General features: G+C 47.0%; 7 protein-coding genes across 7 annotated transcripts; 3 read left to right on the plus strand and 4 right to left on the minus strand.

The window, feature by feature from the left end:
- The first annotated feature begins 167 nt into the window (after positions 1-167).
- On the plus strand, positions 168-1666 carry SJAG_04612 (ubiquitin conjugating enzyme Ubc7/UbcP3). Its single transcript, XM_002175664.2, has 3 exons — positions 168-409; positions 453-510; positions 668-1666. Exons 1-3 carry the CDS (start codon positions 221-223, stop codon positions 919-921), a joined length of 501 nt encoding a protein of 166 aa, XP_002175700.1. The 5' UTR covers positions 168-220; the 3' UTR covers positions 922-1666.
- SJAG_04611 (ribosome biogenesis protein Nop8) lies at positions 1076-1702 on the minus strand. The gene has a single exon (XM_002175663.2). It carries the CDS (start codon positions 1619-1621, stop codon positions 1181-1183), a length of 441 nt encoding a protein of 146 aa, XP_002175699.1. The 5' UTR covers positions 1622-1702; the 3' UTR covers positions 1076-1180.
- A 355-nt stretch (positions 1703-2057) lies between these two features.
- On the plus strand, positions 2058-3772 carry SJAG_04610 (ribosome biogenesis protein Nop6; the record flags this gene model as incomplete). Its single annotated transcript, XM_002175662.1, has 4 exons — positions 2058-2193; positions 2251-2392; positions 2473-3155; positions 3264-3772. 4 exons carry the CDS (start codon positions 2058-2060, stop codon positions 3770-3772), a joined length of 1470 nt encoding a protein of 489 aa, XP_002175698.1.
- Positions 3773-4018: 246 nt separating this feature from the next.
- SJAG_04609 (AP-1 adaptor complex mu subunit Apm1) lies at positions 4019-5528 on the plus strand (the record flags this gene model as incomplete). The annotated part of the gene is made up of 3 exons (XM_002175661.1): positions 4019-4080; positions 4135-4240; positions 4413-5528. 3 exons carry the CDS (start codon positions 4019-4021, stop codon positions 5526-5528), a joined length of 1284 nt encoding a protein of 427 aa, XP_002175697.1.
- Positions 5529-5657: 129 nt separating this feature from the next.
- Positions 5658-8068, minus strand: SJAG_04608 (flavin dependent monooxygenase). Its single transcript, XM_002175660.2, has one exon. The coding sequence runs from the start codon at positions 7273-7275 to the stop codon at positions 5932-5934; it is 1344 nt and encodes a 447-aa protein (XP_002175696.1). The 5' UTR covers positions 7276-8068; the 3' UTR covers positions 5658-5931.
- Positions 8069-8867: 799 nt separating this feature from the next.
- SJAG_04607 (CCAAT-binding factor complex subunit Php4) lies at positions 8868-10310 on the minus strand (the record flags this gene model as incomplete). The annotated part of the gene is made up of 1 exon (XM_002175659.1): positions 8868-10310. One exon carries the CDS (start codon positions 10308-10310, stop codon positions 8868-8870), a length of 1443 nt encoding a protein of 480 aa, XP_002175695.1.
- A 1206-nt stretch (positions 10311-11516) lies between these two features.
- On the minus strand, positions 11517-13323 carry SJAG_05335 (CUE domain-containing protein; the record flags this gene model as incomplete). The annotated part of the gene is made up of 3 exons (XM_002175658.2): positions 11517-12472; positions 12712-12918; positions 13086-13323. 3 exons carry the CDS (start codon positions 13321-13323, stop codon positions 11517-11519), a joined length of 1401 nt encoding a protein of 466 aa, XP_002175694.2.
- Between the last annotated feature and the right edge of the window lie 118 nt (positions 13324-13441).

The following is a 13441-nucleotide window of genomic DNA, read 5'->3' on the forward strand; positions in this document are numbered from 1 at the left end:
AGAGCTAGCGCAGGGGATTGAAGAAATTTGGTGGAGCATTGTAGTGAGCTGGAGTGAGCTGCAGCGAGCTTTCATCTTAGGCAGGCTGCGTTTACTGAGGTGGTGTGAACCGCAGTATAACTATAACGCGGCGTAACGAAGTATACCGCGTGCACTCGTACTTATACCTGTGCTCACGTCCTCGCTACTTCCTCCTGCGACGCATTCCTCTAAAATCACAATGAGCAAGTCAATGGCCTTGCGCCGTTTAATGAAAGAGTACAAGGAACTCACTGAAAACGGACCTGATGGTATTACGGCTGGGCCCTCGAACGAAGATGATTTCTTTACCTGGGATTGTCTCATCCAGGGACCCGATGGAACACCGTTTGAGGGCGGTTTGTATCCGGCTTCACTCAAATTTCCCTCGGTACGTGCACGGAGTAAAATCGCTGCTAACATTTTTGATGCAGGACTACCCTCTGAGTCCGCCGACACTTAAATTTGAGTGCGAGTTCTTTCATCCCAACGGTACGCGCCGCGAAACTAGTACCCCAGAACGTCGATCACAAAAACGATCGACGCAATGACCGTCGATCGGTAACGTCGATCTTTGCGCAAGCACGTGCTCGGTTGTGCTTCAAGTTTGCGGATCCCCCACAAAGTTTATTTTGCTAACCCAAGAAAGTGTACGCCGATGGAACAGTTTGTATTTCGATTCTCCATGCTCCAGGTGACGACCCGAACATGTATGAGTCCTCTTCAGAGCGCTGGTCGCCTGTTCAGAGTGTTGAGAAAATTTTGTTGTCCGTCATGTCGATGCTGGCTGAACCCAACGACGAGAGCGGTGCAAACATTGATGCCTGCAAAGTCTGGCGGCAGGATCGGGAGGAGTACAATCGCATCGTCCGCCGCCTCGCTCGCAAGACCCTTGGTCTGTAGACACGGTGTGGGAGGGTAGTGGAGAACGGACGAGACACCGAGAAGTAATGATACCCAAAACTCTGTCCGTAGACATGCTTACAAAGTACTCTCACTCACTTTCTCTCTCTCTCTTTTCACCTTTCTTTTCTGGGTGAAACATCCGAGTCGTTCAGGCCCTGACCTTGTCTGACCTTAATTGATTCAGCTTTTAACCTCGTTTGACCCTGCTAAACCCGATTTAACCTTGTTTTTTTCCTATGCCTCTGTTCTTCGTCTACTAGCTGGCCATATCTACGTCGTTGGCTCCGTTCTCCGTGTCTGCCTCGGCCTTCGCAATCTCGTAGTCGAGGAACAGTTCCATGACCTTCTGCTTGTTCCGAATGTCGGCTTCGTACAGACAAGTCTTATCGTAGTTGTTCTTTACGTGGGGATCGCCGCCGTTGTCAAGCAGAAGCTTGCATGCATCGACGTGTCCGTTCATGGCTGCCCAATGCAGAGGAGTGTTTCCGCTGCTGTTTTTGGAGTTTATTTCATCGGGTTTTAAGTGAGGCAGTAGCTTTTGAACCACCTCTGTATGACCATTGGCACATGCCATGTGTAAGGCCGTGTTACCGTTTTCATCTGCTTTTCCCAGATACGACGGCAGCTTCTCAATGACTTCGTCAAGGAACTCCAGGTCGGCTACACGCGCAGCGTATACCAAGTCATCGACATCCATGTTGCGGCTACAGGTGAAGATGGATTAGGGAAGAACAGGTATCAAGAAATAAAATAGTGAGGCCGAGTGAGGAATTGTGGGGTATGGACTGGGGGGAGAAAACAACCTCGAGTTTTGCAGTTCGTTGCGTCTCACAATTCCTCGCAAACAATTGGTTTTCCGCGGAAGCCCTCACTAAATCAGTTTACGAGGAATCACTATTCCTCGCAATTCCAGCTCTCTACGTTCACCTGCAACCTCACGGCAGCCTCGGGTGAATTGAGTGGAATACCAAGCGACAAAAGAGTCGTTCTTCGTTTAAAACTGCTCTCTTTTATTGCCCGGTTTTATCTGTTTCTGTAACTGTTTTTTTTTAGGGTTTTTTACTGGTGACTGTTGGAGAATTGTTCCCTTTTACGGACTTGTCTGTTTTATAACTAAACGTACATATTGAATTATGTCAAGCGATATAAAACGAAGAAGAGTGTTTATTGGTGGTCTTTCTGAGACCATTCGAGAAGAAGACTTGGTTCCACGGTTGCAGCGGTTTGGTCAAACATCCAACTTCGAAATCGTTGAGAAGAAACAACCAGGTAAGAGAAAGAAAAAAGAAAGCTTTTGCGCATATTTACTGTTCTAACAAAGCACAGTCGGAACAGTGCATCGATTTGCATATGTTGATCTCGAGTCGACAGACGCCAATTGGGTAAAGTGCAGAACTCAATTGACAAACGTTGTCTTCCGAGGCTCCCGTTTAAAACTTGAAGAAGCAAAGAGTAAATATACGGAAAGGTAATATTAGCGCTGAACCGGCGGCGGAGCCTGAGAGTCGGTATCTCTCTCGTGTACTCTATTCTAACATTTTGTAAAAGATTAAAAGAGGATCAAAAGCGGAATGAGTTTCTGCAAAGCAAAGAACGGGTTTCTTCTTCAAATAAAAAGGAACCTTGCTTGACTCCACACGCGACTATGACTTCCTATGTTCCCATCTTTCGAGGCAAGGAGGCCAAGGATATTTTGAACACAGTGACGGACAGCGATGTTCGGAAAGCTACACCGAGAAAAGGTTGGAAGAAGGGACCGTATGGACGTGCTATTGCATTGCTCCGAGTGTACAACAAGAAGACAAAACAGTACAAGCATTTCTTTCCCCTTGGCAAGAACTGCCTGCAAAAGCTTTGGGGTCGTATCGACCCGAAGCTGGACGACACAACGGCTTATTTCGACGAGGAGATGAATTGCTATCGAACATACTCTGGAGAGTTTGTTTCACTTGCAGACGCTGTCAATCGTCGTAACTACCAAAAACCCAGTCAACGTGATCGCTCGCCTACGCCTGATTTGGAAGTTGCAGGTGTGGATGCTGTTGAGTACGAAGACGAAGCTGGCGGTGCAGCTGCTATGCTTACCGAAGAACAAGTTTTGGCTCAACACAAACAGGAACACGATACAAGTGCTGCGGTGTTATCGGAACTGTTCGGTAGTGGCAGCAATGTTGAAGAGTCTGTGTCTGACACACCCCGCGTGGTTTCGTTTGAAGAAGAGGAATTTGCCCGTGACTACGAACTTGAACGGAAATACGAGGCTGAAATGCAAGCTGAAGAAGAGCAGCGACGTTTAGCTGCAGTCGAGCAAGAAGAGAAGTCTGTTGAGTCTGTGTCAGAAGAGTCCGCCGACTCTGTTTCTAACCCGTTGTCGCCTTCTGCTGGTCGTGTTCTTGATGTCTCTACAGAAGGCCTTAAGGCTGTTGAGGTCGGCGATCGTGTCATCGCTGTCAAGGAGCAATCTCTCACCAACTTGTTTAAACCTAGTGCGGAAGAGGCCGAGTCATTCTCGCTGTTTGGAGGCAACGATATGGATGTGGAAATGGCCGATGAAATAGAAGAAGAAGAGAAAGACGAAGGCAAGGTCGAAAAGCAAAAACCGATTGCAAGACCTATTGTGCCCGTCAGTGCACCGGCAACAGTCTCCTCTATGCCCATGTTCTTTCCCACAGCACGTATCCCCATGGACGTGTTGCTTCCCGTTTCCAAGGATTCACCGCTTCTTACCGACCAGGCCATCCAGTCCTGGTGGTCGGCAAACCGGCTAACCTTGACTCGGGACTGGAAAAAGAAACGTAAAGACGCATTGAAACGCCAGCGGAGAGCTCTTGAGAGAAAGAAAATTTAACATACCAACGCATCACTTTCGTTCTTTCCAAGGATGTGGGATATTGTGGGGTCAATGTGGGATATGCCCGGTAATATGGGGGTAAACTCCGGTAACTTCGGGCGTTTGTGGGGGCGCGGTAAGTCGGTTCTGGTGTACGGCTCCCCCACGTGCCATCCCACATTCGCCCGCACACACCTCAAGCCAACCTTTCGCGTCACCAGCACACGTTTCTACAAAACGTACACATAGCGGACATTGTGAAGCATGGCGTCGGCGGTTTTCATCCTCAATTTGGGAGGAAAGACCATCATCTCCCGCAATTACCGGTATGCAGCATCGCAGCTGTGTGTTTGCTGAATTTAGCTGACGTCTTGTTGTAGAGCTGACATTCCTATGTCGGCTGTGGAAAAATTCATGCCGTTGCTGTCTGAGGCTGAAGATGAGCACGGTTGTGCGATTCCCTGTATGACTCACGAAGGAATTAATGTACGTGTTTTGTTGTTGTTCTCTCTCCCTGCACGAGATCTGTTTCCTAGGTGTTAGGGCTCGAGTGTCGGGAAAACTCAGAAATCAATGAGGAGGAATTGCTCGTTGCTCAGCCGTAGAGACTATTATGTTAACTCTTCATGACTTGTTGCTGACCTTATGTTTCGTTTAGTATATCTTTATCCAGCACAATGATGTATTTCTGCTAGCACTGTCTAAGAAAAATACCAATGCAATGGAGATCCTTGTCTTCTTGAGAAAGCTTGCAGAGCTGTTCACGGACTATTTCAAGGAGCTTCAAGAAGAGTCAATTCGCGATAACTTTGTTGTTGTTTACGAGCTCCTGGATGAAGTTATGGATTTCGGCTTTCCTCAAACAACGGAAACGAAAATTCTGCAAGAATACATCACACAGTCATCAAACAAGGTGGAAACGCAGGCTCCTCCTCCTCTCGCAATGACAAATGCCATCTCATGGCGTTCAGCCGGTATTCATTACCGCAAGAACGAGGTGTTCTTGGACGTAATTGAATCGCTCAACATGATCATCAATGCTGAGGGAAATGTCATCCAGAGTGAGATTATGGGTCTCATTCACATGAAATGTTACCTCTCTGGCATGCCCGAACTTCGGCTTGGACTTAATGACCGTATGCTCTTCAAGGCAGCCGGCCGTACTATAAAAGGTAAATCAGTCGAAATGGAAGATGTCAAATTCCATCAATGTGTGCGGTTATCACGCTTCGAAAACGATCGGACAATCTCTTTCATTCCGCCAGACGGCGAGTTTGATCTTATGAGCTATCGGCTCACATCAAATGTGCGCCCTCTGATTGCCGTCGAGTGCAATACGAAGCTTCATGCAGGCTCTCGAATTGAGTTCATGATCAAGGCTCGTGCCCAGTTCAAGAAAAAATCAATTGCCAATAGTGTTCAAATTATCGTGCCGGTGCCCGAAGATGCAGATACTCCACGTTTCCAAACGACAACGGGAACGACCAAATACGCACCGGAGCAGGCTGCTCTTTTATGGAATATTAAAAAGTTTGCCGGTGGTAAGGAGTATTACATGAAGGCAGAAATGGGGCTTCCCAGCGTCCGAAACGAAGAATCGACATTGTCAAGCAAACGGCCCATACAGGTGAAATTCTCGATTCCCTACTTCACTGTTTCCGGTATTCAAGTTCGATACTTGAAAATCACGGAGCCCAAGCTCAATTATAAGGCCATGCCTTGGGTTCGGTATACGACGCAAAACGGAACGGAGTACTCCATTCGTCAACTGTAGAGCACACGATTGCACACTCTTTCATCCAATAATTACTAGTGATATACCGTTTTCATTCACGAGCCCAAGCGTTCTCTTCTTTTCCCTACACGATACTTCTACCATTTCATTCATACTCACACGCATGCATGCACTCTCAACTCATTGCTTATATGCTGTAGTAACCGTCATGTATATTCTGAATGTTTTCATTCCATATCGTAGCAATACAAATTGTTATGATTCCTTTATAGGGCGAGGGAGGAAGATGAGAAGGTGGCCGAATTAAATTGTTGCTAAAAAAACAAGGAATCTTCCATATATTCATGTTTATTATTACAGGGGAAGAAGCAAGGCGGGTAATTCTTCCTGAAAACCTAACTAAAAGAGAACGAATGGTACTGTTATTTCAAACAAGCCGGACTTAATCCTCAATACCGAAGAATTTTGCACGAATCTTCCACATGTTCTCCCGCATCTTCAGTGACTTCTCATCCCAATGTGGTGCAGGAAGCCCTGTCTCAGGATTAGGTGACGCTTTGGACACGAGGTCGTGAATGTGATTAATGTAAGCGGCATCTTTCGGAAATTCAAGCGAATGAAACATGTTGTTTCGCCCATTTAAAGACGACAAATGTTCGCTGTACCACTGCAATTGTTGTTCTCTAGAAGGAAGTCTTAATCGGCCGGACCAAACTCGAGCAACCCAAGCCGCTTGAGCTTGTGCGACTGGAAAAGGCACAACATGCAGGGCCAGACCTATGAACACAAGGGTGGGATCGGGGATGTAGAAAATATGTTGATAAACGTTATGAACATATGCGCCATTTGTGATTAGACGATTTTCTGACGGGACATCCTGTTCATCAAAAAAGGGAAGCGAATATAAATAACCCGTACAATAGAATACATAGTCCACGTCGCGCAAAACTCGACCGTCACTTAAATGTATTTGTTTCGTGGATGCATCAAAACGCTCAATTCGAGGCACTTGGACTAGTCGCTCAGGATGTTTAGTTTGCGGATCCTCCAAGACACTTTGAATGATGGGAAGTTTGGAGTAGGGCGATAAATGGCGAATGATGTCGTTTGCAGAAGATGCATTTCCAACAACAACTACCTTTTTGTTTCTGTACAGCTCTGGTTCACGGAATTCAATGGAATGCTTGACGACACCTGGATTTTCCTCCACGAATTCTTTCAAACCTTCTACATCCGGTAAGAAAGGCACTTGATAATGACCATTGCAAATGGCCACTGCGTCAAACTGCTCAACCGTTTCGGCGTTTGTTTCGTTCGGCGACACATTTCTAGAGTGAACAAGCCATTGTCCACCTTGCTTGTGAATGCGGCGAACTTCGGTTGATGTTTTGATGAGAGTTCGAATTGGCTCAGCAAACCGCCGCTGATATTCTAGTACATCCTTACGATGAGGAAACTGTTCCGTATTTTCAGGAAAGTTTTGGATGGAAAAAGTCATGAGCTCAATGGGAGTATTCGTATGCAGATCGCGATACAGAGCACTTGGGTACAATGGAGAACGTCCTTCGTGCGTGATTGGCTTTACATCCAAGTTGGGATTGCTGTTTGGATATGGAAAATTCGTCGGCGTTTCTGTAGAGTAATTCCATACTCCACCCGGTGCATCTCTGCGTTCGTATACGACAATCCTGTTGAATGTATTCTCCGCCAACAAGGCACGAGCGGTCACCAATCCTGAAGGACCAGCGCCTATAATGGCAACACTGCGAACGATTGGAGACACCATAATTCTGTTCAGTAACAAACTCTTGTTGTTTCTATAGAACAGAATAACTGAAAATCCTATTTAGTGTTTACCAGAGGAAGTAGTTGAACCTTCCACAAATTGAATAATAGTAGTACAACGGTAGTAACAGTGACAGAATGATGGAATCTCGCGTTTCAAAAAGTGACGAGTTCTGTGACAACCTTAAGTATTACAATACAATGCAACACAATTAATGTGCAAACCTTAAAAATTGAGGAACACAAAACGCATACACAGATGCCTTTATATACCTCACCAGCATTAGAGTGATCGTGCTTCGATATGCCAATAACTTAAGTCGGACGGATTTCATTTTAGTCATCCTTTACAATATTGCGTTATCGAAACCAAGCCCGGTAAAGCAGGAAAGACGTTATCCACTCTGTAACTGCATTCATCTGCAACAATTATTAGCGAGACAGTAGCCATACTGCTGCGAGTAAGTGGTAATTGCGTCACAGGTTGAACTATGTCTCATTCACTCATTGGCTCATATGAAGGAAGACTCAAGACAGAGGATTCCGCAGCGATACCAGAGTGCTGTAGACACAGATGATCATATGTGTTAAGGATATCAATGCGATGATTTATGAGCATCAGTAGTAGAAGAATCCATCAACGTGATAACAATAGGCGTTGAGAGTGAACGGCGCACAGTCCTTGTGAGCATCATAAATTATAAGAAAAGTCGAACGAAAGACACTTCAATCAGACAACGAACATGTTGTCTACGACTTGCAATTGCTCCATAAGCCAGAATATAGGTGAAGGCTACGTCGTTCATTGTTGAAATTCGGCTTTTGTAATTAAAGTGCAAACCTATTTTCCTACATTTCTACAATACTGTGTTTCAATAGATTTGTATCTGTGGACACAATGTATATTCATAACATATATGCGCAGGTATGCTGCACCTTTTAACGTTTTTAGTTAGAGGGATTTTTTAAGCTTTTAGCGTTCATTTATGGTTTGTATGGTGGTAGTGGGAGGCATTAACAGCGATGCATACAATGCGGTCTTAAATTGGTAAAACTCGTTAAAACAGAATAACATATTCTGTTACAGCTCACTATTTGGATCATAAAACAGCTGTTTCACGAATGTCTGTAGTATGGTGGTGAAGTGAAGATGAATGCTCTTTAACAGTGTCTAATTGTCGTAATGTAGTCGTGTGAAGAAAAATACAATTTCATTAGTACAGGAATGAGTCCCACACTACAGTGCAGATGTTCTCTTGCACTGGTAAAAAAGTAGATACAAACGAAAGGGAAAAGAAAGAAAACAAACAAGTTGTGTGTACGTGCTTGTGTGCAAGGTTTGTGGAAAAACAGAAGAGGCGGGGAGATGATGACACGGGAGAGCGAAAAGTAAGATTTTCATAAACAGATCATTAGAAAAGCTTATGACGACTTGCACGAACAAAATGGTAAACAGTGAGGAGGAATAAGGGCGGAAGGCATCGGCGTTGAACAAACGAAACGAGTTTGAAAAGAGTAGACGAAATGATTAAGGGAAGAGAAAATGGCTCCCATCCTCAGTATCACACATGAGCAAGGAAGGTGATGGACCATTCAATGGTGATTCGGAAGCGAGTCAAGAGGCGGACTCTGAACCGAGTTTGAGCTGGAAGCCAATCCGTTCACGAGTTGCTGAACGTCCAGTTTTATCGAGCGGGAGGATGTTTGAGTAGTAGCTAAGCCTTCAAGACCCAAACCATTCTGGTGTTCTTGTCCGGAAGGCATGTACTGACAAGCAATGGGGAGATTAGAAGCGTACGGCGGCTTGCTTGTTTGAGCCAGTTTACGACAAAAGTCTAAAGCTGGGGAGCTTTTATGACAGGTTGGACATCGACGATCAGGATACTGGATGGTTGTCGTACATCGGGGTTCAATAGGCGGTAGCTTGATGCTTGGACCATCTTGTTGAAAAACAGAAACTGGCATGGATGAAGACGTTACTGTTGATGCCGAGTTCGAAGAAGTCGTCTGTACGGTAAAGGGTGTGCTGTCATTGCTATTCGTTGCAACAGAATTGTGCAGTTCCATAAGGATTTTTGCGTGGGCTTTCGTTTCATCAGTGACCGCCGGTTCTGCTTGAGCAGGTTGTGTTTGATTCGAGCAGGGCGAACTCTGTTTGGATTGAATAGGTCCGTTTGTGCTATAGATGCAGCGATCGAGTCCAGTGCACATACCATATTTACGAACGTACTCGTTGGCCACAGCGCCGTTAGTGGTAAAATCAATTTCCATTGGGCGGCGTTTGTTGGAACACGAATCGCTCGCCTTGGGTGATTGCACTAAGGCTACTCGTTGAGGGGCCGCATCAACAGGGAAAACAGAAAGACTGTTCTCGCGAGGACTTTGGGGTGCAGTGGATGGATGCGAGGAGCAGAAGCGTTTGCTCTGTCCAAGATAAACATAAGGATTATGTTCAATGGGCACCTCGGTGTACACGGACTTACTGGTGCACGGAGGTTGGACAGGGACGTTCAGCTTTTGTATTTGGTAGTTTTCAACATGGGAGGAATGGGGATGCGAGCCAGCATGCAGCGACTCTTCCTTGAGATTTGGACTATGAACTTCTGGTTCAGGAGTTGCCGCTCCAGCATTGAGTTGCTGAAGCTGTCGTCTCAAATCCTCAACAAGCTCAATCAAACTCTGCTTCTCCTGCTGCAGATTATCGATGATAGCTTGATATTGGCGTTCACGCTGCAGGAACTGTGCCCCTTCCAAGGAGGAAGGATTAGGCCTTGCGGAGCGGAGAGATGGTTTTGGTTTGATCACCGTTTTTCGTCGACCATTAGCGTCCAGAGCGGGTTTCCTGCCAGGCTTGGGACGTGGCGGCAGCACATAGTGTTTCGATATGCGAATTTGAGGCACAACCTCGTTGCCTGCCGTGGACTGAGAAGGGTCTGAGGGAGATGGAGAAGCAGCGGGAGGTGTTTTGTTGGATGATGTGTGAGTTTTCGAGCTTGCCCTCGTTTTTGCTCTCGAAGTACTGCTAGTAGTAGCCATTATGAGAGACCTGGACAAGTAAAACGAGAAATGAATGTAAGGAGGAAATGAAGAAGGCAGCCCTATTCAAAGCACAATTGAATACACAAATGCAAACAGCAAGAGATGCCACGTGTGTGCAATCGTCAATGTACGATAGGTGATAAGTTGAAACAGGGAGAAAAGAGACGGCGGGAAAATGTACAAACAGAGGGACGCGGTGGAACAAAGCAATCAGAGCTTCCTAAGCAATTCGTAGGCTACTGTTCAACCGTTTCGACTTGAGAATCCTGCAAAATTGGTTCGCACTTGGCAAGTTGTGTTTTGCAAACCCAATTAGTTTTATCAGATGTTGATCCGGTGGATCTGATAACTCTAATAGGCGAGAGAAGCGAATGAGGTAATAGGTGGGCAGATAGGACCCCAGGGCAATTGAACAACCCCACAGGAAAGCAAAAGCAGACTCAACGCAGCAATCCAACCAGAGAGAAAACTGACCAATGTTGGAAGCGCCGTTTTGTCGTTGAAGCTGTAGTTTCTGACTTCTTTGACGCGAATTGCCGACCTTTTTCGCCGACGCGTCGAAGCATCGTTCGGCGCGCCCCTTTTCATGTCGCCTTTTTCGCTGATTGGTTGTCTGTGACTGCTATTTGGTGTATAAAAGGGCACGAAACACTCCTCCAAAAACCATCTCACAAAAAATAAAGTCGCCATGGTGTCGTTCCAACAGTTGAGTTTGTAGGACAAATTTGGTCCTGCAGTTCGTGCTGATATGGTCGACTTCCTCTTGTGAGGAGTGGCGCAGATCAAGCTGGGTTGACCAGCGTCATAGCTTAAAACCATCGTGAAGTCGTTGCTTTTGCAGAATGGCTCGTGATGACCGAATGCTTCGTACATTTTTTGTAGTTTTTTCATAGCAGCAATTGAGTTCTTTTTGAGTGCAGTTAAAATTGTGTGTTTTCGATGATTGAGAGGGAGAGGGTGGGTCTGTGGAATGTAAGAGTTTTCTTAGAACAAAAGACGAAGTCAGTCTCTCTGTTCCCAAGTTGTCCGTTGCTTTTTTTCTTGCTCTTCAGTTCTTGACGATTTCACGAAACTCTAAGCTTTCACACCTCTTAGCAAACATTAAAAAAATCTCTTAAGACATGGTTCATCATATTCATCATATCGGGAAAAAGTAAAAGTGTGTTTCCGTAGGTACAGCGAAGTTGTAAGAAAAAGATGCGCTTAGTCCGTAGACTTGGAAGGGGTAGCAGCAGTAGCAGCAGCAGCAGCAGCAGCCTCCTTCTTTTGAGCAGCAGGGCCAGTCTTGTCGGGAGAGGATGAAGTCTCAGTAGTACCAGTTTCATCCTTGGTCTTTTCAGACACGGTTTCCGGAACAGATTTGGTGTCCGCTTTGGCCGTAGTGTTTGTCTTTTCCTCGTCCTTGGAATCCTTTTCGGTGTTGGGCTCCTTCACAGCGTCAGATTTGTCTTCACCCTCGTCCTTCGCCGCCTTAGTCTCGCTCTTGCTCTCGGGATTCTTTTGGTCCGCGGCAATGTTAGCGGCTTCCTTATTCTCGGTCTTGCCTCCAACCTCAATCTCCTCTTCCTTTTGCTTCTTGCCCTTCTCCTCCTGCTTCTGCTTCTGCTCCTGCTCCTGTTTTCTCTCGCCCGCCCGGTCTTCCTCGCTCTCGGCATCACTTTCGTCCAAAGCGAAAGCATCACTGGGAACGACTTCGGCATCATGCTCGACAATCTGCTCCTCGAGACTCTTGCGGGGACGACGGGAAGAAAGAGAAAGGATGGAGGGAGTCTGGGATTTTGTATCGCCACGAGATGACTCGAGACTCCGAAGCTGGTCAAAGTCATGCTCACTCAGCATGTAGGGATCTGTTTCATAAGGTGGAAGCATTTGCGGTGTTTTCCGACGAAGAGGGACCCGCGGAGGCGTTTCGTATGCAGACTCGAGAGGTGCTGCTGCATCAGTAGCAGCGTTGGACGGAGTCCGCCGGGACCGCGTTGCCTGTGTGGAAACGGCATACGCGGTAGTGGCGGTCACAGACGAGGCATCGACCTCTGAGGACTTGGGTCCGTACGGGATCTCGTCATCCGAGTCGTCCGTATCCTTGTTTGAATTCTTCCTCGATACGTGCACGAAGTCGACCCATCCAAGCCATGCTACGCTGTTTGATGGCCTGGGAACTCACGCGATATGTTCCCTCTTTGAGCACTGGCAAGTCGTCGTCAAAGAAAGACCGCTCTTTTCGTGACTCGGCGGGAACTTTGCTGCGACTGAGGAGATCTCTGTTGCATCACCGGCACAGCAGCTGCTCCTGAAACGTTGCCGTATGGCACCGTTCCGTCGTAGCCCATAGCAGCTCTGGTAGAGCGGGCAAGAGCACTCCGACGAGCCTCTCGTTCGTACTTCTGTGCAAGTTTACGTGCTAGACGTTCGTCTTCCTCGTATTGGCGCTGACGGAGCTTGGCCTCGTCCTCGGGAGCAGGGCGTGTCTCCGTTCCAGCGGTGGTCGAAGGAGTCGATTTTTCGGAAAGAACAGTGGAACCGTTTGGAGTTGTGGCACTTGTGCTTGTTGTCTCTTCCAGAGTCATTGCTTCCAATTCTTCGGCAACCTTTGGATCATTGAAGCCTGTGAAACCGAGTTAGTTGATGGTGTTTTCGAAAGTGAGATTTAGAAGCAAGCTATCGACTGAGGTTGCCGGACACACGCTGTTCTACATTGTCCACATGCAGGAGCATACGTCGATTTCACGCCTTGTCGATAGCTCACTGTTCATCTCCCGGAAACCATCGTACCTAACAACGCGTTGAATGCTGGCTCAAGCTTGTAGCCGCTGGCGGCCAGAACGGCTCGAATGACTGCATCCTGCAAGGGAACCCCGTTAGTAAGAGGAATTGCGGCCCTAGACGGCCAGGGACGTACGTCGGTGTTGGGAAAAGCTTCCTTCAGCGTCTGTCGCGCATTTTCGTGAGGATGTGGAGGCCGTTTGGGCAGATTGGGCGTGCTGGGCTCGGTAGACTGAGAGTCGTTCATTCTGCTGGTCTGGAGGGTTCAGAAACTATCGCTGCCCTAGGGAAGGATAATGGGCATGTGGGGGATGTGGGGAAGGGAAGGCGGCTTTGCCGCATACTCGTCGGGGTGCAGTGGGATG

This window comes from Schizosaccharomyces japonicus (genome assembly GCF_000149845.2).
Source record: "Schizosaccharomyces japonicus yFS275 unplaced genomic scaffold supercont5.3, whole genome shotgun sequence".
In the NCBI taxonomy this organism is placed as follows: domain Eukaryota; kingdom Fungi; phylum Ascomycota; class Schizosaccharomycetes; order Schizosaccharomycetales; family Schizosaccharomycetaceae; genus Schizosaccharomyces; species Schizosaccharomyces japonicus.

Bases quoted from the DNA above. Each gene is read 5' to 3' on its own strand.
- SJAG_04608 (XM_002175660.2), bottom strand. From the start codon at position 7,275: ATGGTGTCTCCAATCGTTCGCAGTGTTGCCATTATAGGCGCTGGTCCT.
- SJAG_04612 (XM_002175664.2), top strand. From the start codon at position 221: ATGAGCAAGTCAATGGCCTTGCGCCGTTTAATGAAAGAGTACAAGGAA. The intron at 410-452 runs GTACGTGCACGG...TTTTTGATGCAG, and splicing joins CTTCACTCAAATTTCCCTCG to GACTACCCTCTGAGTCCGCC. The intron at 511-667 runs GTACGCGCCGCG...AACCCAAGAAAG, and splicing joins CGAGTTCTTTCATCCCAACG to TGTACGCCGATGGAACAGTT.
- SJAG_04611 (XM_002175663.2), bottom strand. From the start codon at position 1,621: ATGGATGTCGATGACTTGGTATACGCTGCGCGTGTAGCCGACCTGGAG.